Here is a 25,229-nt window from a genome sequence, read left to right as displayed (position 1 = left end):
CTGTCTTCTCCCTGCCACCCAAGAGAATGAGAAAACATGTTAATCCAGGAGTTTCTGAAACCAGACACACACTACACACACACACACACACACACACCGAGCTTTCCCCTTCAAGCAGGTACTTGAGAATTCTAACCCAGCAATGATGCAGAGGACAGACGAAATATTCCTTGTGTCTTTTTTGTGGCGTATTCTTGCTGGGCTGAACATAATGTGTGTGAATGATTAAATGCAATAAAGTATGATTCCTAAAAATAGGTAGTTCTTTTTCTTTTGCAATGAAGAACAAAGTCAGATTAATGAAGAATTACATTTATAGACAAGGGAAGATCACCTTTGTTTAAAAAACCCTTTGCTCAGGGGCGCCTGGGTGGCTCAGTAGGTTGAGTGTCTGACTCTTGGCTTCAGCTCAGGTCATGATCTTGTGGTTTGTAGGATTGAGCCCTGTGTGGGACTCTGCATTGTCAGCTTGGAGCTTGCTTGGGATTCTGTCTCTCTCTCTGTCTCTCTCTTTGCCCCTCCCCTGCTCATGCTCTCTCCCTCTCAAAATAAATAAATACACATTAAAAAACAAACAAACAAAAAACCATTTGCTTAAAAATCAGAGTGTATGGCATCATCTAATCTTCAAGGAAAAGCTCTAAAACGTAGAACAAAATTTGGAAAGGTATACACCAAATGCTTTTCATTGGGTGGAGGAACCATGGGTGATTAAATAAAACACACTTTTTTACCCAAACTTTCTATAACAAGCACTTTCGTTGTCATAATCAGAAAGACATTTTCATTTTGGGAAAAAGCACAGAAACAAGGACATCAATTTGGTACAAATGCTGATGGATCACTTTAGAAAGAGTCCAAAATTGAATATTAAAAGGCCTTCTGTTTTGTTTTAATATAGAGTAAGGATGGGAATGGGCCACCTCTACAGGGAGATGCAGCAGATGTGGACTGAATGGTTGCAGCATTTCAGGGTAAACATTATAAAAATAAACAAATGAGCAAACTAATGGAATGTGATAGACAGGATGCCTGAATAATTAGTCTAAATGCTGTGCCCTTTTTTGTTATTTGGTTTTTGGTGTTTTGTTTTGTTTTGTTTTGTTTTTTAGTCAGAGACCCAGAAAGGACTTTAACCTCAGGTCTACTAATCTGGCTTCTATCACTGGTCAGAGTTGGTGGCACTTTATGTTCTAAATCATAAATACATGATTTGCCCTTGGAATGCTCTAGCAATTTTGTTTTCTTTCCATCAAAATTTGTTATCTCATGGTGGGAATGGAAAATGTACGAATTGGTGATATCACACAGGTGGGTGTTTACGACCTTGAGAATTTGACATGCAGGTGGGAATTTTAACATGTGGGCATTCACTTGAGTTCTTAGACTGCCTACAGATCAGCCTCAGCCATGGGCCCTATAAATAAAGTTCAGGAATGACACTGAATTCTGGACTCTGGGAAGACCCTCGACCATGAAGTTGATCTTGGTTTTTGGTGCCCTTTTTGGGCATATCTACTGTCGAGAAACATTTGTGGGGTAAGTTATGTCTTCTGGCGCCTCTTTGAACTTTGTTGCCTGATTCACAGAGTCTCACTGGATGGTGGCAGAATAAAAAGGTGTAAGTGTTCAGCAGTTTCAGAGAAGTCCTCTTAGATTTGGAGAGGGGATAGTGGGAATAACAGAAATGAGTGACCAAAAAAAAAAAAAAAACAAACCCAAACAAAAAAAACAAAAAACAAAAAAACAGAGATGAACGACATTTAAAGGAAAAAAAGTGAAATCTGAACACATATACCTTTTTCTCTCTGTATTTACTCACATCCCTTGATGATCAGAAGGTAGGGATGGTAGACATCAATGAAAATCAAGCTGTTTGGCCTACTGTCTTGGTGCATCTCACTCAGTAAGTGATGGGTTACTCTCCTACGACCTCCTCCCAGCCATTCTGGGCTCCATCCTCCATATCTGCCCTTCAGACCGAGTGCCCCCAGCTATGGAACCTCATGAAGTCGGAGAACCGGTGCTGCAGATTTCAGCCCAAATCCAACTCTCACGGCTTTGTAGGATTCACCTTTGCTCCCAAGTGTATTGGTTCCAAGATTCTATGAAAGGTTTTAGGCAGCATTTCTTGGAGAGTGTTCCAGGGAGTTAAGGAAGTGGTCAAATAAATTTGACCCAAAGAAGTGGGTGGTCAAATAAATTTGGGAATCAGAGGGTTTAACAAACTATAGGATTTCTAGTGACTTTTACTAAATTCATATGCATTGTAAATCTATAAGAAGGGATCTAGGTTGGTACGTTTACCCATTTTTTTGATCATCAAACTCCTCCCCACTTGTCTTTTTTAACGTGCGGAGAAACTCAAAGGGTTACTCTTCCTCAAAACACAGACCAGTAAACATTAGCCCAAAGCAGTACTTTGCTCAGTACCTTCCCCTTATAAAAGAGGACTCCTGGGCGTCTGTGCACTAACCAAAAGGAATGAGACTCAAATGGAAGAATTTTCAGATCATGTGGCAGGTGGATACCTGGAGGCAGAAGAGCCTTGAAGATCTCACAGTCTGTTACTTATTTTGCTAGCGTTCACTGGAAGTTTGCACGGCACTTGGTTTCAGAAGACCCGGGTTCTGGTCCTTGTATAGGGCTCTATACCAACCCTTTCCCCACTGCACAAATGCTCAGGGCAGTGACTCAGGAAGGCAGCCTACTTGGAGAAAGCGGTAGAAGGCAAACTGCTACCACTGAGGAAGGGCTATACAAATCCAGATCTACTCCCAAATTTCTTTTCTAAGGATATGCGTTGGCTTGTTTTCCAACTTCTCTTTCCTGCCAAGGTGTCCTTGATATCCTTTATCAAGGATAAAGTGTGGATGGGTGCACGGAGTGAGAAGCACGCCATGATTTTTCAGCGTCCTAATTGTCTTTGGCACACCCCAAGTTTGGGTCACATGAATGGGCTTTGGAGACGGCACTCTGATACATTTCAGTTAATGACGACAACAAAAACGTCCTAGGTCTACCCAGATGTGAATTCGATTTCTCTCACAAGCACCAAACTAATTATTCCACTTAAAAAAAAAAAAAAAAAGCCCCAACCTCATTTCTGAGAGGCAGAAAGAGTTTTCAAAGCTATCGCTTTATGACCAGCAGGTGTTATTTTAGAAATAATCATTAGCTAAAGGAAAGGTAACTTTAATGGCAAGCTTCCTGCTAGGAGTAGGTACACCTCTTAATTATTATCTAGATACCATTTCCTCAGGGGAAGTAAACTCCTCATTCTGGGGATATGGGTCAGTATACCATTTATTAGTTTCTCGATTGTCAAAGAGATTATTAACCGCTTCATTAAACTCCTTCCTATGTGCGGAGACTAACAGCAGGCATAACGCAACAGGAAACGGTGTCCAGGGTTTGCTTTTAAGGTCATGTCTGGTTAATATCCTTAGGGACCAGGTTCTCGAGGTCGTACCAAGGAACGAAGAACAAATAAGACATCTGGTGGAATTGGAGGCTGAAGAACATCTTCAGGTATCTGTCCTACAGGGAGTTTCTGTTTTGCCACATGACTACTGCACAGTTAGACATGATGATTGGATCTCTTACTTTGGACTGTGGCTCATCTTTGACATGGTGTGAAATGTTAACTCCTGGAACCGGGGTGTGGAAAACCCAGGCTCCAGTTTCAAGACTGCGACATCGGGCAAGTCACCTGCTTTCCCTGTGTCTCATGATCCCGTTCAGTATAATGAGGATAAACATGCCATTCTTCTATCTCAGAGGTTTATTGTACGAGTGAAAAGAGAGATCAAATGTGAAAGTTACTTCGAAAAATTGCCGAACAGCTTTAATGCGTTATTTCCCTCCTCCAATAATTTACGGTATTAATGTTCTGTTATGAAATGAATTGGATCACTTGAATGTCAACTGTTAAAAAAAAACTGCCATAGTTTTAAATAATCTTTGCCTTCTGTCAGTTTTAATATCTAACCACAGGGGGGGAAAAACAATATAACACATATGTTCATGCTTGGATATTTAAAAAAAAGACCCTCTTGCCATATCACAGTGACTCCATAATGATTCTAGTCTTGTGGGCTGGAGGCAAAATGGATACAAATTGATTTCTGGAAATCTATCCATGCTGAGCTGTCCATTTCCCTGGAATGACCCATGTATTGCCTTGGCCTTTTACCCCTTCCAGCTTGATTTCTGGAAATCACCAACCATCCCAGGGGAGACAGCCCATGTCCGAGTTCCCTTTGTCAGCGTCCAGGCGGTCAAAGTCTTCTTGGAATCCCAGGGAATTGCTTATTCCATCATGATTGAAGATGTTCAGGTATTTATTCCACAGACCTTGCTGGTCCACATGAACTGAAGGTCCATGCTTTTTTCTCCTTGAATACCCTCTGCCAGGGAAAGGACCTGTGGGTGCCACAAGGGCCTTCCTGCCATCGGGGCTACCCTGCAGAGTGGGTAGGGAGGCACTGTCCCTCTCCTGTCTGCATTTGGCATGAGTGGGATATGGTAATAAAAACAAAATTTGAGGGAAAGGGCAAAAGAGAGTCCCTGGCATGAAACACAGAGCGCAAACCAAAGCATGTTAGCTGAAGTAAATAAAAGTAAAACGTCACTCATTTAATTTAAGTTTATTTATTTATTTAGAGAGATTGATCGTGTGCGCACGAATGGGGGAAGCGCAGAGAGAGAGGGAGAGAGAGAATCCCAAGCAGGATCCGCACTGTAAACGCGGAGCCCGACGTGGGGCTCAAACCCAGGAACTGTGAGTTCAGGACCTGAGCCAAAATCAAGAGTTGAATGCCTAACTGACTGAGCCACCCAGGCGCCCCTCATTTAGTTTTTAATTGGGGGTTAACTCGGGCCCTGGGTTCCCAGAAAGGCAACCACAGGACTGTCATCCTATATTTTCAGCATCTGGCTGGCCCCAAAGTCCCGTTAATGCCTCCTCCCCTTTCAGGGTGCTCTCAGAAAGGGGGAAAGGCGTGACCCCAGAGCCTGGAGGACCGGAAGAGGATGCTTGGACTGAGGACCGGGGTCTTAGCATTTCCTTCACAACTGTAGATGCAAACTCATGGCTATAAGCTAATCAGAAGTGTGACTGGTTTTATCTTAGGTTCTGTTGGACAAAGAGAACGAAGAGATGTTACTCAATCAGAGAAGAGAACGGAATGGCAACTTCAACTTTGAGGCTTATCATACTCTGGAAGAGGTAGGTGTTTCAAAATGAGTATCAGAGCAATGGGCCATTTTCTCCTCTGATGACAAGGCTTTTGCTTCAGCCTGGTGATTTAATGGCAAGTATTCTCCTACTATTTCCTAACTTCTCCAATTTTCTCTGGGATTTCACAGCCAGTATCAGTGTCCCTGCTTTAAGGCAGGACCTGAAGCCCACATACCCATTCCAGGAGCCATTCCATTAGTTGGAACCGTCTAGGAGAGTCTTCAGGGAGCACACAGCCGCTCATGCTGATGAGCCTCTCCCCTCAAGGCCCCTTGGCCAATTTCTGACCTGTGCTACCCACGAAGCCACCTGAGAGTTGTGCTTCATGGCTGGAATTGATGAAGACAGACACCTCTGCCTGCCAGCGGAGGGTGGGGTCTCCCAGCCTGACGAATGTGCCCAGACCTCATGGAAGCCGAGGCTTGTGAGGTCTCTGCTGTCTTTTCTGTTGGCCTGAAGAATGCCCCCTTTCCTCCAGCTGGGTCACAAGCTGCCCCCTGGACACCTGGGCAGGGCCACACTGCACTTGCCTCTTTGTGACACTGAGCTTTTCTCAGGGTCCACAGGGGGTCTATTTGCACTAAATGATTTGGAGTGGGGGAATGGAGGGGAGGGGGTGACAAGACGGGGTGGGGGTGAGGTGGGGAGGTGGGGTTGGAGGGGAACAGGGAGAGGCGGGGGAATAGGAAAGAGCCAGGGCGGGGGAGAGATCTGGTAGGAACTCGTCCCCTAAATCACCAATTCTAAATGCAAAGAACCCTGAAATCAATCGTCCCCCCCCCCTGATTTATCCGATGGCAAAAGCTGACCCGACCTAAACGCATCTGGGGACAAACTCTGCCCTGAACTGCCTTGCTACTCATTTGTTTCACCGCCGGCAGTACGAACGTGTTCGAACACGGAGCCAGGCCACGTGCATCATGTGCAACATACGCTTCCCACGACCCTTCTGAAATTAAAACCCCAAAACGAAACGCCGCCACGATTCTTTATGTGAAATACGCAAGGCCCCGACGGCTTTCGGACAAGGGACTGCGAACCACTGGGGAGAGCGAGGGGAAAAGGGAGCGGAGCAAGCGAGGCGCTCCCGCGCCCTGCCCGGGCCTCGCACACCGGCGTCCGTGTCCCGCGGACAGCAGGTGCCGGCAGCGGCCCCCGGAGGGGCTGTTTTGCCTGCCGGTCACTCTCCGGACACGTCTCACGCCCAGCCCCGGACGCAGCGGCGCAGCGTTTCCATCAGCCTCGCCAAGAGGGGCCCGAGGTAGCCGGCGGCGGACGCGCCTCACGGGCCGGCGCCCCGTCGCCCCTGGCCTGAACCCGCCCCGCTGCCCGCAAAGCCACCTTTCTGCGGGTGCCCCTGGTAGTCGCGGCCCCCCGCCCGGGAGGGCGAGCGGGAGACGCCGCCCCGCAGGGCTGGGCGGGGGACGGCCTCGGGCAAGCCAGACAAGGGCCATTTTGTCGGAAGCACAAAACTGGAACGAGCCGCCTCCGCTGCCACAAAATGGCTCCCCCCCTCGCCGGCCCCTGCAGACGCCCGGTGACTCATCATCTCTCCCCTCCGCTCCCCGCGTCCCCCATCCTGCGGCGTCGGCCGCGCGGCCCTCTCCGGGGCCCGGAGGGAGTGGGAGTAGAGGAGGGGGGAAAAGTCGCTCACGGGGGCGTCACGTCATTCGTTTGCAAATGTCTGTTTGTTCATCTTAAACACTGCAGATTTCCCAAGCAATGGATAACATCGTTGCCGAGCACCCCGGTCTAGTGAGCAAAGTGAACATTGGCCATTCTTTCGAAAAGCGGCCCATGAACGTACTCAAGGTACACAGGTGCAGCTGTGGGTTTTCCTCCCGAGAGGCTTCTAGAATCCCGCTCCTCCCAGGCGGGCCGTCAGTCCTGGCTCTGCCTGCAGAGCGGGTCCTTTTTTTTTTTTTTTTTTCCCTTTCCCCCTTTTTTCCCCCTCCTAACCGGTCCTTGCTGGTTTTGAGTATCCAGCTCCCCACAACCCCCGCCCCCCCCCCCCCTTTCTGTTTCTTTTTTCTCTTTCCTGCGCAAGCTGACGCAGGTCTGCAGGAGTGAATTAATGCTCTCATCTTGATAGATTCACTCGCCGGGAACCAGAGGCGAACGCGCCAATAGGAACGGAGGAAGGGGGAGGCGGTGCGGGCCCCAGGGCGAGGGGGGCGGATGGAGGAGGTGACGAGGGTCCCAGGGTGAGAGGGGGTGGTGGAGGAAATGACGAGGGCCCCAGAGTGAGGGAAGGTTGGGGGTGGCGGTGCGGGCCCCGCGATGAGGTGGGGGCTTTGGAGAAGGTGGTGTGGGCCCCAGGGTGAGTGGGGGGGGGGGGGAGGGGATGGACGTAGGGGTGCCGCCTTGGGGTGAGCAGGGGAGGATGGGGGAGGTATTCTGTAATTAATCAAGGTAGGAGTTCTGTACCTTGTTTCTCTTCTCTTTTTCTTTTCTCTCTCATTTTTAAAGTAAGAGATTTACAAAGAAAAAAAGCGCCAAGTACTTGCCTGAGCTGCGTTTAAAAAACAGAAGCGTTCCTGCAGCGAGCAGAATGACAGGGCAACTTAACTGCGCAGGCAAATGCCCAGAAAACGAAGGCTTTTCTTTTCTTTTCCTTCCTTCCTCCCTCCCTCCCTCCCTCCCTCCCTCCTTTCCTTCCTTCCTTCCTTCCTTCCTTCCTTCCTTCCTTCCTTCCTTCCTTCCTTCCTTCTCTTCTTCCCTCCTTCCTTCCTTCCTCCCTCCCTTCCTCCCTTCTCTTCTTCCCTCCTTCCTTCCTTCCTCCCTCCCTTCCTCCCTCCCTTCCTTCCTTCCTTTCTTTCTTGGTGCTAGTTGAAAAGGGTTAGGGTTTTACTCCAGCCAGTAACCTCTGACAGTCTTAGTGCTGATAGTTTCAAGCTTTTGCACTTTGCCCAGAAAGAATGAAATTTATTTCCGAGTTTCCTAGAAAGAGTTTGTGAAAGAGAGAGAGAGAGGGAAAGAAAAACAGAAAGATAATGTCACAACTCCCTACTAAATTTGGAAATGTTATGGCTGAGAACCAAGGGACTCATTGGGACAGATGGATTTCTCCAGAGTGTTTCTCCCAAAGCAGGCTTGAGAGGAGTGGTTTGCCTATTTTATGACACCGTGGTACATTTGCTAATATTTACTACCTTCTTTAAAAAAAATTTCCTTTTCTGTGTTACTGCTACCATTGGGCCAGGAAATCTCCCAGATTCTTCTCCCCCTTGGATTGTCCTGGCCTTCTCTTATCTAGGGTGGTTCGTGGTTGAGAATGTTCTGTGTTTTTTTGAAAGGTCCGCTTTTTACAATTGAGCTCTTTGGAGGAAAAGATATGAAACCCTTTCAACTAAAACTCTCAAAGCCCATGAAATGTAATTTTTAGCAAGGATTTGCATTTCTCATTTACCTTATCTGCTATGTTTAGAATGCAGCACAGAGACAGAAGTTGATGGTGCAAACAACCATCCTCTTTTCCTTCCCATTTACTGATCCAATTGACAAAGCCACTCTTCCAAATAAAACTGAGACCCTTAGGTCATAAAATTTAAACTCTGGAAAACACCTCCAGAGCCTACTACCTATTCTGCTTCTATGAAGGACTCGAAAGGTTATCCCAAGCATTTTTATCACAGAAATAACACAATCGGTGCACAAGTTGGAAAACAGAAACAAAAAAGGAAAAGCATCCCCATGTTCCTAATTCCACAACTACGGGGTGATCGGTGTTAATATTTTGTTGCGTATCTTGCTATGTCTGTGTTCTCTCTTCTTCCCCCTCTTCCTTTTTTCAGATGGTTGTGTGCATACGTATATAGACATGCGTGAACTGGCCTTTCGAGAGAATCAAAAGGGCATCGCACTAGTCTGTAACCTGTTTTAGAAAATTTACCCCAAATGATGAACCTGTGTTTTCATGTCATTACGTTACCCGCAACGATTTTTTTACAAACATCAAAAAGAAAGTCCACGCCCTCTTGTTAGCTTGCATTTAAACTTATGGTAAAAGCACGGGGCCAGGAAAATCACGTGAAATGGGAAGAGTTAGTTGACAACATCACTGTCTACACCTCCTCCTTCTCTCTCGATCACATCAAGTACAGAACGAGGGACAGACAAGGCCCCTGGGGGAAAAGAGGGGGGACAGGAGCCCGCAGAGGTGGAGCCGTTCACATTTCTACGCTTGTCTCACAGTTCAGCACCGGAGGAGACAAGCCGGCCATCTGGTTAGACGCCGGGATCCATGCTCGCGAGTGGGTTACCCAAGCTACTGCGCTGTGGACAGCAAATAAGGTCGTTTTTCCTAAAATTCCTCGATTATTTTGACTTTCTGGGTTAGGCCCCACCCAAACACACAACAGTCTTTGTGATCCGAACGGCCAACGCTGATGCTCTCGGGGAGGCTTTCTCTTGTCGTACTGGCAGGAAGCAGGCCCATTCAACCTTTTTTCGTATTTCTGTATTGCACTGTCCCTGGGCCTGCCGGCCACTGTGTGCTCGGTTAACAGACACCGCCAGAAGAGATTGAGAGGGTGGTAAGTATAAGGACCCCAGGAGTCAGATTTCAGCATAAGAACAGACTAGAGAAAAATTGCTTCGCTGCCTGGAGCCGTGAGGGCCGAGGGACTTTGTGCTAGAAATCTACAAAATCACCAAAGGGGCTCAGATGGAAAATAGAAATGGGTGCCAGAAGAGTTTACTCTGGCCTACGGATCCAAAGTGAAATTAGCTAAGGGTTTTTGGGTTTTTCTGAAAAGTTTCCACATCAGGTTTTGAAGTCGGAGTGTGGCAATACCTTTCTTCCACATGTTCGTTGGAATTAGAGTCAGGACACCGGGCTGGGTGTGACCTAGTCTGGTATTGCTTAAGTAATTCAAAAATGACACGCTATAAATCAGAATGTTAATTCATGAGCAAAGGAAATCAATCCACATCAGATCATTCAAGCATGTGCAGCCACGTGCATACCGACTGATACATTTTTCCCTTCAATTAAAATGCAGTTACCTTTAGGGTATTATGAAATGGATATTTAACAGTTGAATAATAATGCCTTAGGATGGCTGAGCACAGGAAATGAATAAATTTTAATCCAGCAGAAACTCCAGCCCTACTGCAATTGATGGCAAGTAGAAATTTAATTCCCCAAATGGAATTTAACCGGTTCTCTGTATCTTCAGAAAAGTCTCTACGCATTTAAGTAATCTGTTGTTTGTCATGAGTACTTTTGGAAAGCCTGCCTATGTGACGACGAAGAAAAAACTGAAAAACATTTCTTTGGTTCTTAGCTCCCCTGTAAGCCATACAACGCCATTGCGAAGTGCTTTCCCAGAATGAACAGAAAGAATTCTGCTTTTGAGAGAGAATGGATAGGTGATATCTGCGTTTTATTTCATATAAGTAAATTATCCTGACTAGAGATAAAAGTATAGACATTGACGTATTGAACACAGGAGCGTTGCAGGAGACCGGACTGTAGTCCTGGCAGGCTCTCATTGACCGGCAGTATCTGGTCATGGTCATGACCATGGTCATGGTATCTGGTTCATGTTTGAAAAAAAACCACACTGTCTTACTATTCCATCCCTTGTTCCCTGGTGAAAGGGGAGTGTGAGATTGACATATTTGTTGTCTCTGCTCAGATTGCCTCTGGTTATGGAACTGATGTCTCCATCACTTCCATTTTGGACACGATGGATATCTTCCTGCTGCCGGTTACAAACCCCGATGGATATGTGTTCTCTCAAACCAAAGTAAGCCTGGACCTTTTTCTTCTTCAATAAGAGTTGATGGAGATGCGTAGGACTTTAACAAACAAACGTAATCTTTCTGTTCTTGATTTAGCAAAAGTGGAATGACTAATTTCTCAGTAGTGGCCCTGGATGGAGGCACATAGTGGCGTTTATAATCACCTTATTCCAGCACATGATGTCTTTACGTATTGCCGCGGTCAGAGCCCATTTCAGCGGTTAGGCTGGGCTATTAGAGCTCAGCGTTCACAGTGAGTCACCTAGGAGATTTGTTCCGATTCTCTCTGCGTTTTTTTGTGGTGGGATTGATAGAAAAGAGGAGGCGGATGTTACCTGCTGACAATTAGATCGCAGTAGGATTTGGGTAGGCAGTACAATGCATTCGGCATGTTACTTACAATCTGTAGAAGAAATCCTCTGTAATATCACTAAAAGGAGTAACGTAGTTTCTTTTCTTTTTTCATTTAAAGTCTCATTACAAAACACCGTTGTGGCAACTGTGACCCCACATATATTCAGAGTGAATCAGAGCTTCAAGTTTATTTTTGGAGGGAGCCGAGTACGGTAGTGTTTTCCAACGGGCGTTTAAAAAGAACTCGTACAAATACTAGTACTCAGATACCCTATGAATAGAGAGTTCCACAGTCAAGTTTGGGAAGTACCGCCTACTGTATCCCCCTCCTGGAGTATCGTAGAAAACATGAAAGTGTTAAAAAAAAAACAAAAAAACAAAAAAACCCTAGAAGTGCTGAAGTAAATTAGCCAGTTTAGCTCTATATTTTCCTGAAAGATTCCATCACAGAACCCTTGCTCTCTCCCCGCTTTGTTTATTGTTGTTTTTATTTTCTGTTATTGTTAAGAGAACTGGTATTCTATGGAAAATGGTTTGGCAGGTATTGACTTGAAGAGATGGGGATTATTTCTCGTCTCAGTGAAATGACCAAGAAGCTCCTGGCAGAACCCTGGAGGAGGACTGTTCGCCACCTTTGTGGGCAAGGGATATTAGCGTCATTCCAAAGGGACCTTCCCGGGAGGAAGCAAGGGAAATTAACAGAATTCTAAAGGGACCTTCTCATCAGGCTGAGTGACGGTCCTTCTTTTTTTCTGTGTTCTCTTTCGGTTGGATTTTAAAGAATCGTATGTGGCGGAAGAGTCGGTCCAGGGTACCCGGAAGCCCCTGTGTTGGTGTTGATCTTAACCGGAATTGGGATGCAGGGTTTGGAGGTGAGCGCCGGGCCTTGCCCCCCAGGGATGGTCCGAAGTTGTCTGGCCCAACTGGCTATTTTGCATGGTTGTGCAGTGTCGTCAGCCTGCTAAGCCCATTCAGGATTGAAGCCATTTAAAAACCCATTTAAAAAACACTTAAGTACATTCCCTTCACAGGCGCGCAGCGCTGTCCCAGATCTCTGAGCAGCATTTAATATATTTTGTCTCACATCTTAGTTTTCCCACAAGCTGTAGCCCAGCTCGGCTTCGCTTCTGAGTTTTCAGAGCGAGACTCGGCACAATGGCGGGAGGCCTCGGGAAGCTCCAGACCAACCACTAGAGGGGGTTAGGATCTACTCAGAGGAGAAGCATTACATCATCTCTGGATGTTTCGAGAAATAAAACTAAAAAGAAGTACAAATAGGATTAGGAAATTGATTTTCAAAAACAGATTCAGAGGGAAAATGCTGGCTTGCTGCTCTGGTCTCGTTGACTCGTGGCTATAATTTTTTGGCAGGCTGGTTGGGGGGCTTCTTTATGCTTGTAGGGACCAGTTAAAACCCCTGTGTTTCTCTAATTACAGAATTGAAATTTGTTTGTATTTTTCTCATTAGGCCTGGTAACAGTGAGGTTAGGAACTGTCTTTTTCATCGTACTATCCCTAATACGTAGTACAGGTCTGGCATGATTTAGGCGATCACTAAATATTTGTCAGACGAATGAATTAATGAGAATTATTGAACCAAGAAAGGACCCACTAGGGAATTGTGACAGGATGTGGATGAGTGGCAACTTCATTCATCGCTTTTACAATAGTTTTTTTAGCGTAGGAAAAAAAAAATCAAAGCATACGATCTAAAATACCGCGCAATGCCCAGGAATTCAACGTCAGGCTCCCCCCAACCCCCAAATGTTATTGTTCTTATTAACTAATCTTGAGATAAAGTGACAGGTTGTATTTATACTTCGTTTATATCCTTTAGAGACCCTGGGGAGTCCCAGCCCCTACCCAGCCCCTCGGAGTTTTTCTAGCATTCAGAGCCCTGGCCAGGTCATAGTGGACCACTTTGGTGGTCACGAGTAACTCTGGTTGCTGAGAAAATCAAGGCCAAAGGTGGCCTCGTTGTCGTCAAGTGTAGTGATTTCCTCACCGCAAAAAGGGTGTCAGGGTTCCTTGCATTTGTGGCTTTGTGATTTAGAAGTACAGATGCATAGAATCTTCTACTCTTGGACGCTAAGAATTGGAAGCAATCCCAGAAAAGAGCTTGCTCAACTCCCACCCAAGGCAGGAATTCCATCTATAATGTTAAATCTAGCTTTTCTTCCAGCGACTCCCACAGAGAGGAGATGATCTAATTTGATAGCTCTTTCTGCCATATAGAGGAACCATATTTCTAAAGAAGAGAGATGTGTCCAGAATCACTTCAGTTTGGCCTCCCCTGTGCCCTTAGACAGCAACTCGGTGTAGTGCATGGACAACCTTGCTCTGATTTCCAGAGGAAGAATTTAGTGATGCATGGTAAATGTATCCATCCACATGGTGTCTCCTTAAAGCTCACTGTTTCTACTGGGCTTCTTCTGCATCCCATCAGGACCTGGAGCCAGCAACAACCCTTGCTCTGATTCCTACCGTGGACCCCAGGCTACCTGTGAAGTTGAAGTGAAATCCATAGTGAACTTCATCAAGAGCCATGGGAGAATCAAGGCCTTCATTACCCTCCACAGCTATTCTCAGCTGCTGATGTTCCCCTATGGGTATACATGTACCAAGCCTGATAACTTTGATGAGCTGGTAAGTTTCTGCAACTTCATTTCAGCTCAGCCACGAAGGTCCATTGTGTGGACAAGTAAGTGTCAGTCGTACGGTCAGGTACCGAGATGGGGGTGTACTAGTGACAGGTTACAAATGAATAGGTCCAACTACTGAGAAGTTTGAGATACTGGCAGATGTTTGAAAGCCTGGTTGTGGACTTTCCTAAATTAAGTTTCTTTGGGAAATAGAATTCATGAGATTCCTGTTACCTTGATCCAGATGAGCAGGAGCCTAAATTTGACCATAAATTCCCAGGATGTGCTCTCTGTTGCTTAGGAAATAACCCACTTGAATTTGGACCCGAGGCTCTTAGCTCTGTAGTCAGATGCTGTTGTATGCCAGGGAATACTGTCGCCCAGCTCTGTGCCTCATACCTTCCTGGTGCTTTCGGCTCTATGACCGGTTATCATGCTGTGCCGATGTGTGACGTTGGGCATAAAACACTCAGCCTGCCTAACCTGCTACCTTCCATCATCTCTCCTGTTTCGGAATGAGCAAAATAGTGGTGACCTTAAGTCAGATGGTGACATCTCGGGGGCTACTTATAATTCAGCAAGAGCTATCTCCAGCTGAAGAGAATGTGCAGATATTCCCAATTTGGCTTTTAGGCTTGGTTTTCGAGACCCATGTGTTAGAGGTAAACCCTGAGATGGGACTTTTTGGTCAGTTTACTTTCAAATGCATTATTGACAGCAGCTCCTGGCAGAAATGCAATAAATTATTCCAATTCAGGCGTATCTCTCATCTCGTCAGTTGGACGTTAGCCCTGTAGGGCAATTTTCAGGGTTTTGATGGTGAGTATTACCACTCAAGGTCAAATCAGAGAGAACCTTAGGATTGAAAAGAACCTAAAAGGTACTTTTCGTGGACCCAGATGACCTTAAATTATCCAAACTGGGTGCCCACATCTCTGCCAGTCTGTGTTTGGACAGTTTTCTGCCTCCAAGGGATTCTATTCCATGTTGGGGTAGAATTGATTGTTTGAGTTCTTCTTATGGAGACCCAAATCCTTCTCCTTAATGGTTTTTACCTGCCAGTCCTGGTTTATCACCTTGCTCCATAGAGCAAGTTTGTTTCCCTTTGAAAAGAAGCAGATCCGTTAATTACTTGAAGAGTGATATCCTGCTTTTCCTAGGTTTTTCCATATCCCTACTACATACCTGCTGTTCCTTCAAGCACTCATAACATGGTCCCAAGTTCCCTCACCATTCTGGTTGCTTTTCTCCCAACATGCCTTGGTTTGTGCGTGTTCTTCAAGGGTTGCTCCCAGAAGTGAGTGTAAAACTTGTGTCGTGGGTTAACCAGCACAGAGCAGAGCATGACCATCACTGCCCTCATCCAGACCGTGCACTTCTGCTTAAACAGTTGAGGGTCACGTTAGTTTTTTGGCAGTAGCATCGTGCCGTTGACTCACGTTGGGCTTGTTGACAACTGAAACCCCCAGGCTCTCTGAGGATTCTGCCGAGCCAGGTTTCCCCCATCTGGTAATTGTACGGTTGTTTTCCTGGACCCAAGTTCAAGACCTTACATTTATCCCTAGCAAGGACAGTAAAGCCTCAATCAGTCAAAATTGGAACCCTCAAATAATGGAAAATATTTTGCTGAGCTCTACTTCTTGGAAAAAGAGACAATCATAGGGAAGGAAGCCAACGTAGGGATCTAGTTAAAAAAAAAAAAAAATCCACTTCCCGGGTACATCCTGGGGTCAGTACGTCTTTTCTTCAGTCCCTCACTCCCACCCTATTTCCATCCACACCCCTGAGCAAGGAGAGCTGGTGGCAAAATAATGACCCTGGTGTAGCTGTTGCAAACACCTGGAAGAATACATACACAGTGAAGGTCTTCGTGTTGTATTTTCCAAGCCAACAGAAGTGAGCTAGTGCTCGCTTGTCCGTGAAAATGGCCGAAACGAAAGGGCATGGTGCTTAAGCCTAAGTTAACCGGAGTCCAGTTAATCAGACTGCCTCGTGCTACATTCTGCTATTGGGCATCCGTTCTTCAAGCGACAAGTGTTATCCATCCACCTTTCCTCGGTTCTCTCACTCTAGAATGAAGTGGCCCAAAAGGCTACCCGGTCTCTGACAAGCCTGCATGGCACCAAGTACAAAGTGGGACCTATCTGCTCAGTCATCTGTAAGTACCTGATGTGTTTTCACGAATGACCCAGGTACGATGGCAGGTACGATGTGGTTTTGGGCCAGAGCCTTGCAATGCGCTGATGTGAAATGGAGAGGTCTTCATGCATGGCACCCGGCGTTGCCCAGTTTCCCTCTGTGAGGCTAGGTCCCTCCCATGGGATACTTATTAGGTGATATCTGGAACAGAGAACTTCTTAAATATCTGAGTTATGTACGTTCCTCTCTGTTCGTCCTGATCCTTACAGCTCGCTGTCATCGTGTGGAATCTTGTGGCCGAAAAATAAGCTTTTGTCAAGACTTGGTCCTACGTTATCACTTTTATTAATTATCCCTTTCTTGGCTAAGAGGGATGGTGCTGTGGACAGGGTGTGGGGACAGAATGGGTGCGACTTTTTAAAAGGACCCCGATATTTTAGTGGATGGCCTCTATCGCAGTCCTTTGTGCAGGTACCGTTTGGGGAGCCAGAGGGGAGGATAAGTCAGAAATACCGGCAGCGTCAGGAGTAAAGCTGGGGAGCCTGCTGGCGGGCGTTCTGAGACTCCCTTCTCCCACAGTGCACTGGGATAGAAACAGGAAACTGCAGTGCTGTGGGAAAGCCTAACGCATCCGTCCAGATTCTGAGTCCCCCAGAGGAATCCCCCGCTTCCTTAGGGACAGACCCAGAAACTCAGGACCCCACAGTCGAATGCTCAGGAGTCTCCCAGTGCTCCCGTGCCCGTGGATCCTTTGGAAACAAATGTCTCTTACAGGCAACGCACTCTGCTCAACACACATTTATTAAGCATCTACTGTGTGCGCATCATCGCGCCAAGTACTACAGACATAGAGAACTCGTTGTTTAGTGTGGGAGACGAACAGGAAGACAAACGAGCTTCAGTGTGCTGTGTGCAGCAGTAGGTCATAAGTGGTAGACAGCTGGAAGGATTGGACAGTGGCAGAATCAGGAAAAGCCACATACGGGAGGAGGACAGGATTTTGATGGCAGCTCACCAGATGGCCGGGGGAGGAGAAAGGGATGGGCCAAAGGCATGGAAGTGAGAACGTGCAGAACGGGCTCTGTGACCCACAAGGAGATTTGGGACTGCTGGGATAAAAGTGGGAACAAGGGGAGCGGGGCGCTCAGGTTTTTGCGTGCCATGGTAAGTTTAGGTTTTAACCCAGAGGGTTCTCAAAGCCTTTGGAGAGTTTTCATCCGGCAGTGAGTGCGCTGAGGCTTCGTGCTTCAGAGAAGACACAACCAGCAGCAGTGTGGAGGACGGAGTGTGGTGGGCTGGAAGTACAAACATCCCGCAGGAAGAGTAGGAATTGTTCAGGGAGAAATGGTGGTCCACGCTAGTGTAGTGCCAGTGAGGATGGAAGGCGGACATTAAGCAGGTAAAACCAAAAGGCTTTTGTCGTTCGTTAGAGGGGAGAGCTTCTCACCGAGGGGTCATTAGATCTGGGCAAGGTGAGGTTGAGAGAACTGTAGCGTTTTCAAGTGGGGATGTCCTGTAGGCTTTGGGCTACGTGGCGCTGGGATTCTGGAGAGAGGCTTAAGAGTCGTTGACGCGGAGAGGATGGTTGGAACAGGAGAGCAAGGAGATCACTTGAGAGGGAAGAGCCCTGGATGGAGGAGGGGAGCAAGATGTCGGACAACAGAAGGGGTTAGTGAGGGAGGGACACACAGTGGGCCTGGGCAGAGGGGCCGGGAAGCTTGTGTTTCAGAAACCAGGGAAGGAGCAGTTGTTGGAAAGGAGGCAGTGGTTAACCATGACGAAAGGCTACAGAAAGGTCAACTCTGACAAGGACAGAACATTTACCATTGGATTTTTTTTTTGAAATGTTTACTTATTTGTTTTTTCGAGAGAGCCAGAGAGAGAGAGCATGAGTGGGGAAGGGGCAGAGAGTGGGGGTGGGGGACAGAGAATCCCAAGCAGACTTTGCACCGTCAGTGCAGAGCCGGGTTGTGGGGCTCGAACTCAGGAGTTGCGCGGTCGTGACCTGAGCTGAAACCACGGATCAGAAGCTTAACCGACTGAGCCACCCAGGCTCCCCCTTTGGACTTTCATCACTAGCTTATTGGTGGCCTTAACCAAAGCAGTTTCCTAAGCGTGGTGAGGGTCAGGGGAGGAGTACATGGGGTGGGGGAGAGCGGAGGTCCGGTGAGTAGACTGCTCTTTGGAGGATCTGAGATGAGAATGGAAAGAGAGAGGAATGGAAGGCTTCGTTTTTGAGATGAGAGCCTAACTTACCGACTGTGGGAAGAGGACCAATAGAGAGGGAGAGGTGGGAGATACGGGAGAGAGGAGAAGTGACCAAGGCAGTGCCGTTCCCAAGTGGAGGAGAAGAGGGGCAAGCGGGGTCCAGCAGAGGTGGGTAGATCAGGCTTGACTAGGAGGAGCAAGTGTGCAAGCATGCTCGAGGCACCAGCACGGCTCCATTTGTAGGAGGGGGGTGGTGGGGATCCAAGGGAAGGCACATTTGTTAGTCATGGTTTTCTCAATGGGAGTCTTGGAGAGCGGAGGAGGAATAGTTGACTTACCATATCTAGAACAATTGATGGAAATCCAGAAACTACTGATCATGGAAGTTTTTTTTTCCAGTTGGTGGTTTTTCTTTTCTATTTTTTAGCTATGATGATACATTTAAAAGACTTCATAATGGGGTGCCTGAGTGGCTCAGTCGGTTAAGCATCCGACTTCGGCTCAGGTCACGATCTCGCGGTCCGCGAGTTCGAGCCCTGCGTCGGGCTCTGCGCTGACCGCTCAGAGCCTGGAGCCTGTTTCAGGTTCTGTGTCTCGCCCTCTTTCTCTCCCTGCTGTCTCTCCCATGCTGTCTCTCCCTGTCTCAAAAGTACATGTAAAAAAAAGTTAAGAATAAAAGGCTTCATAAAAAAAAGAAACGGCCATAATCATATTTTCTTTCAATTTCATCAGTAATTTTGTCGGTGAACACAAATGTATCTAGTTGTAATCAACATCTGTATTCTATTTTGTGTGCAGTTTTTTTTCAGTTAACGTTGTTTCCTGTATGGTTTCATGTATTTCCACTCTAGGTACTTGTTATTCCGTTCCATTGCTGTATCCTGGTTATTGGGCCTTTGTGTTGTCTGCTAAATGGTGCTGCTGCGTGTGGGTAGAAACTTGTTTTTCTTCTAAGTGATCTGTTTGGTGTATATTCCTAAGGCAAGGTTAGCAAGTCACATGTTGAATGGACAGATTGGGAGTTATTGTTACATATTGTTTTAGGCTCTTCTCTGGGAAGACTGATCTGCTTCTAGTTGCCCAGACTTTTTTTTTTTTTTTTTTTTTAAGTTTATTCATTTTGAGAGAGAGAGAGAGCATGGGCAGGGGAGGGACGGGGGGCGGGGGGCGGGGAGAGAGAGAGAATCCCAAACAGGCTCCACGCTGTCCATGCAGAGCCTGATGTGGGCTCGATCTCATGAACTGAGATCATGGCCTGAGCCGAGATTAAGAGTTGGATGCTTAACCGGCTGAGCTGCCGAGGTACCCCTACAGGTGTCCCGTTAAATCATGACCTTTTAAATCATGTTCCGTGTGGAATTGCCCTCTCCTTTGGCAGAGGAACCTCCAAAAAGCAGAGCGCTCCGACTGGTGGCACTGGGGAGGAAGGCCATCATGGCCACTTAAGGCTGAGGAATGCACGTTTTCTCTGTTCGGCAGCCTCTGAGCGGAGGCTGGAGTTCAGAGTGTCAGCAAAATGGCATCAGATGATGTCCCCCCACATGGGATCTCAACCATTTTATTACAAGGAGTCTAGTTTTTCACCTTTCTTATCTGCGGTGTGTACAAGGGAGGTAGATCTTGGAAGCCTGAGGTTTTTTGTGCTTTTCTTGGTAAGGTTACAGATATTTCTACTTTTAAAAAGTTTATCGGAGAGTGAGAGAGGAGAGAATCTGAAGCCGGCTCCACTCTGTCAGCACAGAGCTTGATGCGGGGCCCAAACCGTCGGATCATGCCCCGAGACGAAATCGAGAGCTGGACATTAACCGACTGAGCCACCCTGGTGTCCCCAGATATTTCCTTTTTTTCTTTTTAAATGCTTAACCGTTTTTGAAAAGGAGAGAGAGTGTGTGTGCACAAGCGGGGGGTGGGGGTAGAGGAGGACAGAGGATTCAAAGTGGGCTCTGTGCTGACAGCAGCGAGCCCGAGGTGGGACTCGAACTCATGAACCGGGAGATCAAGATCTGAGCCGCAGTCAGATGCCCAATTGACTTAGCCATCCAGGTGCCCCATAAATGAGCAAGTATCAGACAAGCATAGGGTTTGCTGTCTGATCTTTTGGAGCCTGACCATTAATGGTCAGGCAAGTTCTGGCTGTATCTTTGCCCAGAGCTGACTCTGTTTTCGTTGATTCTGGCCTCATTCCAGCTTGGACAAGCACTGCCTCTAAGAACAAGGCTCAATTAAGTACTTTTGCCTCCTGCCCCAGATTGGTATGTAGCTCTGGGCTGAACACCTGCCTCACTCCACCCACGAGGTGGCTGGGCTTCTGTGGTGGGTGAGACATTTCCTGGGTAGTTTCTCACCTGGAAAGGGCTCTGAGAAGCTGCACCACGATAGGTGTTGTTACTTGAGTTCTTTCTTAGAGAGGTAGTTGGTGAAAAACCCAGACCCTGGGGGGAGAGGCCTGGTTTTGAGTCCTAGTTCTGCCACTTTGAAACCAGGTGATCGCGGGCAGGCCACTCATTCTCCCTTTTTATGTATTTATCTTTTTTGTTCTTCTGTGAAGAAGCTTGTTGAGAAGCTCAAGACAAGAAGAGCTTGTTGAGAAGCTCAAAAGATAGAATGTGGAATGAAAGTGTTCACTAGCGTTAAGGCATTCTATACATGTTGCTGGTTAGTTTCCTGGGGGATTACTCCCCTGCGGGTACCTCGTCTCTTTAATGTGGTCCAGACTTTTTGATAGGATCGTAGTCATTTATTCACGATGATGGTTCCAGTCACAACGGAAATTTACCGAACGCTTCTTCTGCATACTTTATCCCAGCTCCCTCACTTAATTTCTCAGAACCTCGGTTTCCTCGCTTGGAAAATGGGAATAATACTAGTATCTACCTTGTGGGGGTTAAATCAACCAATTTAGCGTAGTACCTAACACAGTTAGTAGGTGCTCAACAGGTGTTGGAGTCAGACACATAATATTACCCCACTGCATTTCTCACTGTGAGATAAGTACTGTGATATTATACCTGTTTGGCAGATGAAGCCTTTGGGAGTCAGAGAGGTAAGTGCCGTAGGTCCCCCAGCGAACGATCTGCAGAATCAGGATGCAGTCTGCAGCCAGGGTTCCGTCCACTGTGGGCCTCTTAGTGGGATAGGCTGGGTCACGCAGCATCAGTTAGTAATTTTGGTACCCTGGGGGATTTAGTGCAAGTCAGCAACCATTTGGGTGAAGGCCAAGGCACAAATCACAGGTGTTTATAGTGTTAGTTCACACAGTAACCACTAATTCTGCTTCTCCCTGGTACAACGCCCTGGTCTCCCTGTCTGTCCAGCCCCATTTCTTTTTAATTTAAAACCATTTTTTATATATTTATTTTGGGGGAGAGAGAGAGAGAGAGAGAGAGAGAGAGTGTGTGTGTGTGTGTGTGTGTGTGTGTGTGCGCCCGCGCACGGGGAGGAGCAGAGAGAGGGAAAGAGAGAATCCCAGGACGCATGGCTTGAACCCATGAACCGTGAGATCATGACGTGAGCTGAAAGTAAGAGTTGGACACTTAACTGACTGAGCCACCCAGGAGCCCCTGTCTAGCCCCATTCTTAGGGGCTAGGTGACTTCTTCCATCTCTCCCATCCGTTTCTTCCATTTGACCTCTACCTACCTTCCCTGGGAGGAGCTTCAGAGCTCATCCATCGCTCAGATCTTCTGAGTCACGATTGCCATTAAGTCTTTGTAGGCTAATGCCACCTTCCTTCGTCATCTATCACGTCAGCGGCCACGTGTTACACAGGTGCACATCACTTTATTGATGTAACCCATCACATATGGGTGCTGGGCATATTATTTGGTATCAGAATAAAACTCCCTCCACCCTTACGCTGAAAGTTCCCTGAGGGAGGGCAGGGGCCAAATCTCTTACTCTATTTGTAATCCCTCCTCTCCCATAAGAGAAAATAATGTCTACACCTAGCACTCATCTAAAGAAGGAAGTGATGGTGTGGCCTCCTTAAGGTGTAGAAGATGCCAATGAGGAGAGCAGGCAGGATTCCAAATGGGTAGATGAAGCCAGAGGCTCCTAAAAATGCCAAAGGAAGGCTAAGTATAGCGTCCATTTAAGTAACTTTTTGCTTTTCAGATTAATCTTGTAATTTTTCATAAGTGTGATCCCCTACAAAGCTATCTCTGCTTTCAAGGTCCATGAAGATAGGGGTCTGACTTATCTTTGGTAATGGTGAAACTTAACATGGAGGTTGATAGCAGGAGAGGCCAGCGGGAATAGCATAACCAAACTTTATTCTCATTTGCCCTTCAGACCAAGCCAGTGGAGGAAGCATTGACTGGTCATATGACTATGGCATCAAATACTCATTTGCCTTTGAACTGAGGGACACAGGTCGATATGGCTTCCTCCTGCCAGCCAATCAGATCTTGCCTACAGCCGAAGAGACCTGGCTTGGCTTGAAGACCATCATGGAGCATGTGCGAGACCACCCCTATTAGGGCTCTGGGGAATAAACACCATTAAAAGTTCTTTGGTTTAAAGCAAAGTTGGGTTGTGATTATTCCTTTTTCCAATCCTGATCTAGGAGCACTATTTCTTTGATTTATGTTGCCCTAAAACATAGTAAGCCACTTAGGTTACCCCTTCATCTTAAAAAAAAAAATCTGTCTTGAGTAAAAAGCTTCCAACGTGCTTTAAAAAATTTTTTTTTTAATTTTTTTTTAACATTTATTTATTTTTGAGATAGAGAGACAGAGCATGGACGGGGGAGGAGCAGAGAGAGAGGGAGACACAGAATCGGAAGCAGGCTCCAGGCTCTGAGCCATCAGCCCAGAGCCCGACGCGGGGCTCGCGCTCACGGACCACAAGATCGCGAGATCGTGACCTGAGCTGAAGTTGGACGCTCAACCGACTGAGCCACCCAGGCGCCCCTAAAAATTGTTTTTTGTTTTTTGTTTTTTGTTTTTTGTTTTTTAATTTATTTTTGGGACAGAGAGAGACAGAGCATGAACGGGGAAGGGGCAGAGAGAGAGGGAGACACACAGAATTGGAAACAGGCTCCAGGCTCCGAGCCATCAGCCCAGAGCCTGACGCGGGGCTCAAACTCACGGACCGCGAGATCGTGACCTGGCTGAAGTCGGACGCTTAACCGACTGCGCCACCCAGGCGCCCCCTAAAAATTGTTTTTAATTGCAAAATATACAGATCATAAAATTGATCATTTTCACCAATTTTTTTACAGGTTTATTTCTTTTGACAGAGAGAGTGAGAGAGAGAGAGAGAGAGAGAATGAGCAGGGGAGGGGCAGAGAGAGAGAGAGAGGGAGAGAGAGAGAGAATCCCAAGCAGGCTCTGTGCTGACAGTGTGGAGCCCAACAAGGGGCTCTATCCCACAAACTGCGAGATCATGACCTGGGCCGAAATCAAGAGTCGGATGCTTAACTGAGCCACCCAGTCGCCCCCATTGTCACCATTTTTAAGTATGCAATTCACTGGCATTAAGTACATTCACAAGGTTGTGCAATCGTTAACCACTGCCCATCTCCAGAGATTTTTCATTATCCCAAACCGAAATTCTATACCCATTAAGCAATAACTCCCCATTCTCCCTCCCCCCAGCCCCTCGTAACGTCCATTCGAGTTTCAGTCTCTATGAATTTGCCTATTCCAGGTACCTCCTATAAATGAAATCCTATAGGATTTGTCCTTTTGTGATTGACTTATTTTACCTAGCATAATGTCCTCAAGGTTCAACCGTGTTGTGGCATGTGTCAGCTGCTTCACCTTAACAGAGTAGTGTTTAGAGCTAGCAAGGGACTTTCGAGTTCATTTATTCAACAAACACTAATTAAACAACTGCATTGTGCCAAGCATTATCCTAGGTGCTGTGTGCCTTTTGCTATTTTCAATTTCTAGTGTGCCGCATTATAAAAGCAAGTGGGGACTCAAACAAGTGACACTCCTTCTTCCTGGTTGCCCCATCAAGCCTGGGCGCTCCGATTCTCTATATGTTCTTTTTAGACATTCACTTCCATTAGGGATTGAGATTTTCTTCATGTTGATGGTTTTCTCTGGGAGAAAGGGTGGGAAGTGAATTTCAGCTTGCCTGGAATTCTGGGTACTTGATTCTTTAGTTCACATTTCTTGCCGATTCAGCTCTCAGCTCTTCTTTTTACTAATTTCGGAGCTGAAATGTGTGTCGGAGCCCAGCCTTCGTTATGGACCAGGGTGGGTGTGGGAGTTCAGTTTCACTGCTGACAGGACAAGAGTCCTAATAAAGCCTCTAGCTCCATAATTCCTGACAAAGACTCCTTGGCCCAAACTTACTTAGGCTTCTCTGAGCCCTCTTTTTGACTGGGCCTTGTCCGTGGGCCCTGTCCAAGTCAGTCTTAGCAAAGGATCCTGTGAAGTCATCCCCCAGTCCTTGATATCTGATTGAGTGCCTCATCCTCCACCTTTGATGACTAAGTCCTTGGTCTGCCTGCGGCAAGAACCCTGTTAGTCCAGTTAAACAAGAAGCCCCCTAGCCCTGATGTCTTCCCTCAGCAGTTTTCCATCTACTGACCCCCCCCCCCCACCCCTACTGTCTTTACTGTCCGAGGAGTTGAACACAATTGCTCTCTTCTGATGCATGAGCCCTATTGGAATAATCTTGAATAAAGTCTTCCTTACAGTTTCAACAAGGGTCAGAACAATTTTTCTTTAACACTCCCAACCGTGATCTTTGGTTGTGTCCACTCCCCTTGGGCAAGAGCAGAACGAATGATGTAGGGCATAGGGACAGTGGGATGGGGGAGTCTTTGGGTGTGGGGCTCCAAATTTGAGGATTTGGAGCTCCCAGGACAGACTCGAAGGCCTCAGAATCCCTGAAGAAGTTGTGGAGATCACGAGTGCCTTTCATATGTTCTGCTGTGATTCG

General features: G+C 46.9%; 1 protein-coding gene across 1 annotated transcript; it reads left to right on the top strand.

Annotated features, from left to right (window-relative positions):
- The first annotated feature begins 1,406 nt into the window (after window positions 1-1,406).
- On the top strand, window positions 1,407-22,857 carry CPA2 (carboxypeptidase A2). The gene is made up of 11 exons (XM_058724269.1): window positions 1,407-1,539; window positions 3,450-3,531; window positions 4,205-4,339; window positions 5,135-5,230; window positions 6,953-7,054; window positions 9,437-9,535; window positions 10,885-10,995; window positions 12,126-12,216; window positions 13,791-13,990; window positions 16,060-16,144; window positions 22,623-22,857. The coding sequence occupies exons 1-11, from the start codon at window positions 1,475-1,477 to the stop codon at window positions 22,808-22,810; spliced, it is 1,254 nt and encodes a 417-aa protein (XP_058580252.1). The 5' UTR covers window positions 1,407-1,474; the 3' UTR covers window positions 22,811-22,857.
- Window positions 22,858-25,229: the final 2,372 nt, after the last annotated feature.

The sequence above is a fragment of the Neofelis nebulosa genome, chromosome 4 (genome assembly GCF_028018385.1).
Source record: "Neofelis nebulosa isolate mNeoNeb1 chromosome 4, mNeoNeb1.pri, whole genome shotgun sequence".
Classification (NCBI taxonomy): domain Eukaryota; kingdom Metazoa; phylum Chordata; class Mammalia; order Carnivora; family Felidae; genus Neofelis; species Neofelis nebulosa.
This window is presented reverse-complemented; position numbering and strand designations above follow the sequence as displayed.

Excerpts from the sequence above, each read along its gene's own strand:
- CPA2 (XM_058724269.1), top strand. The coding sequence starts at position 1,475 with ATGAAGTTGATCTTGGTTTTTGGTGCCCTTTTTGGGCATATCTACTGT. Across the intron at positions 9,536-10,884 it reads CGCTGTGGACAGCAAATAAG|ATTGCCTCTGGTTATGGAAC; the intron begins GTCGTTTTTCCT and ends GTCTCTGCTCAG. Across the intron at positions 10,996-12,125 it reads ATGTGTTCTCTCAAACCAAA|AATCGTATGTGGCGGAAGAG; the intron begins GTAAGCCTGGAC and ends TGGATTTTAAAG.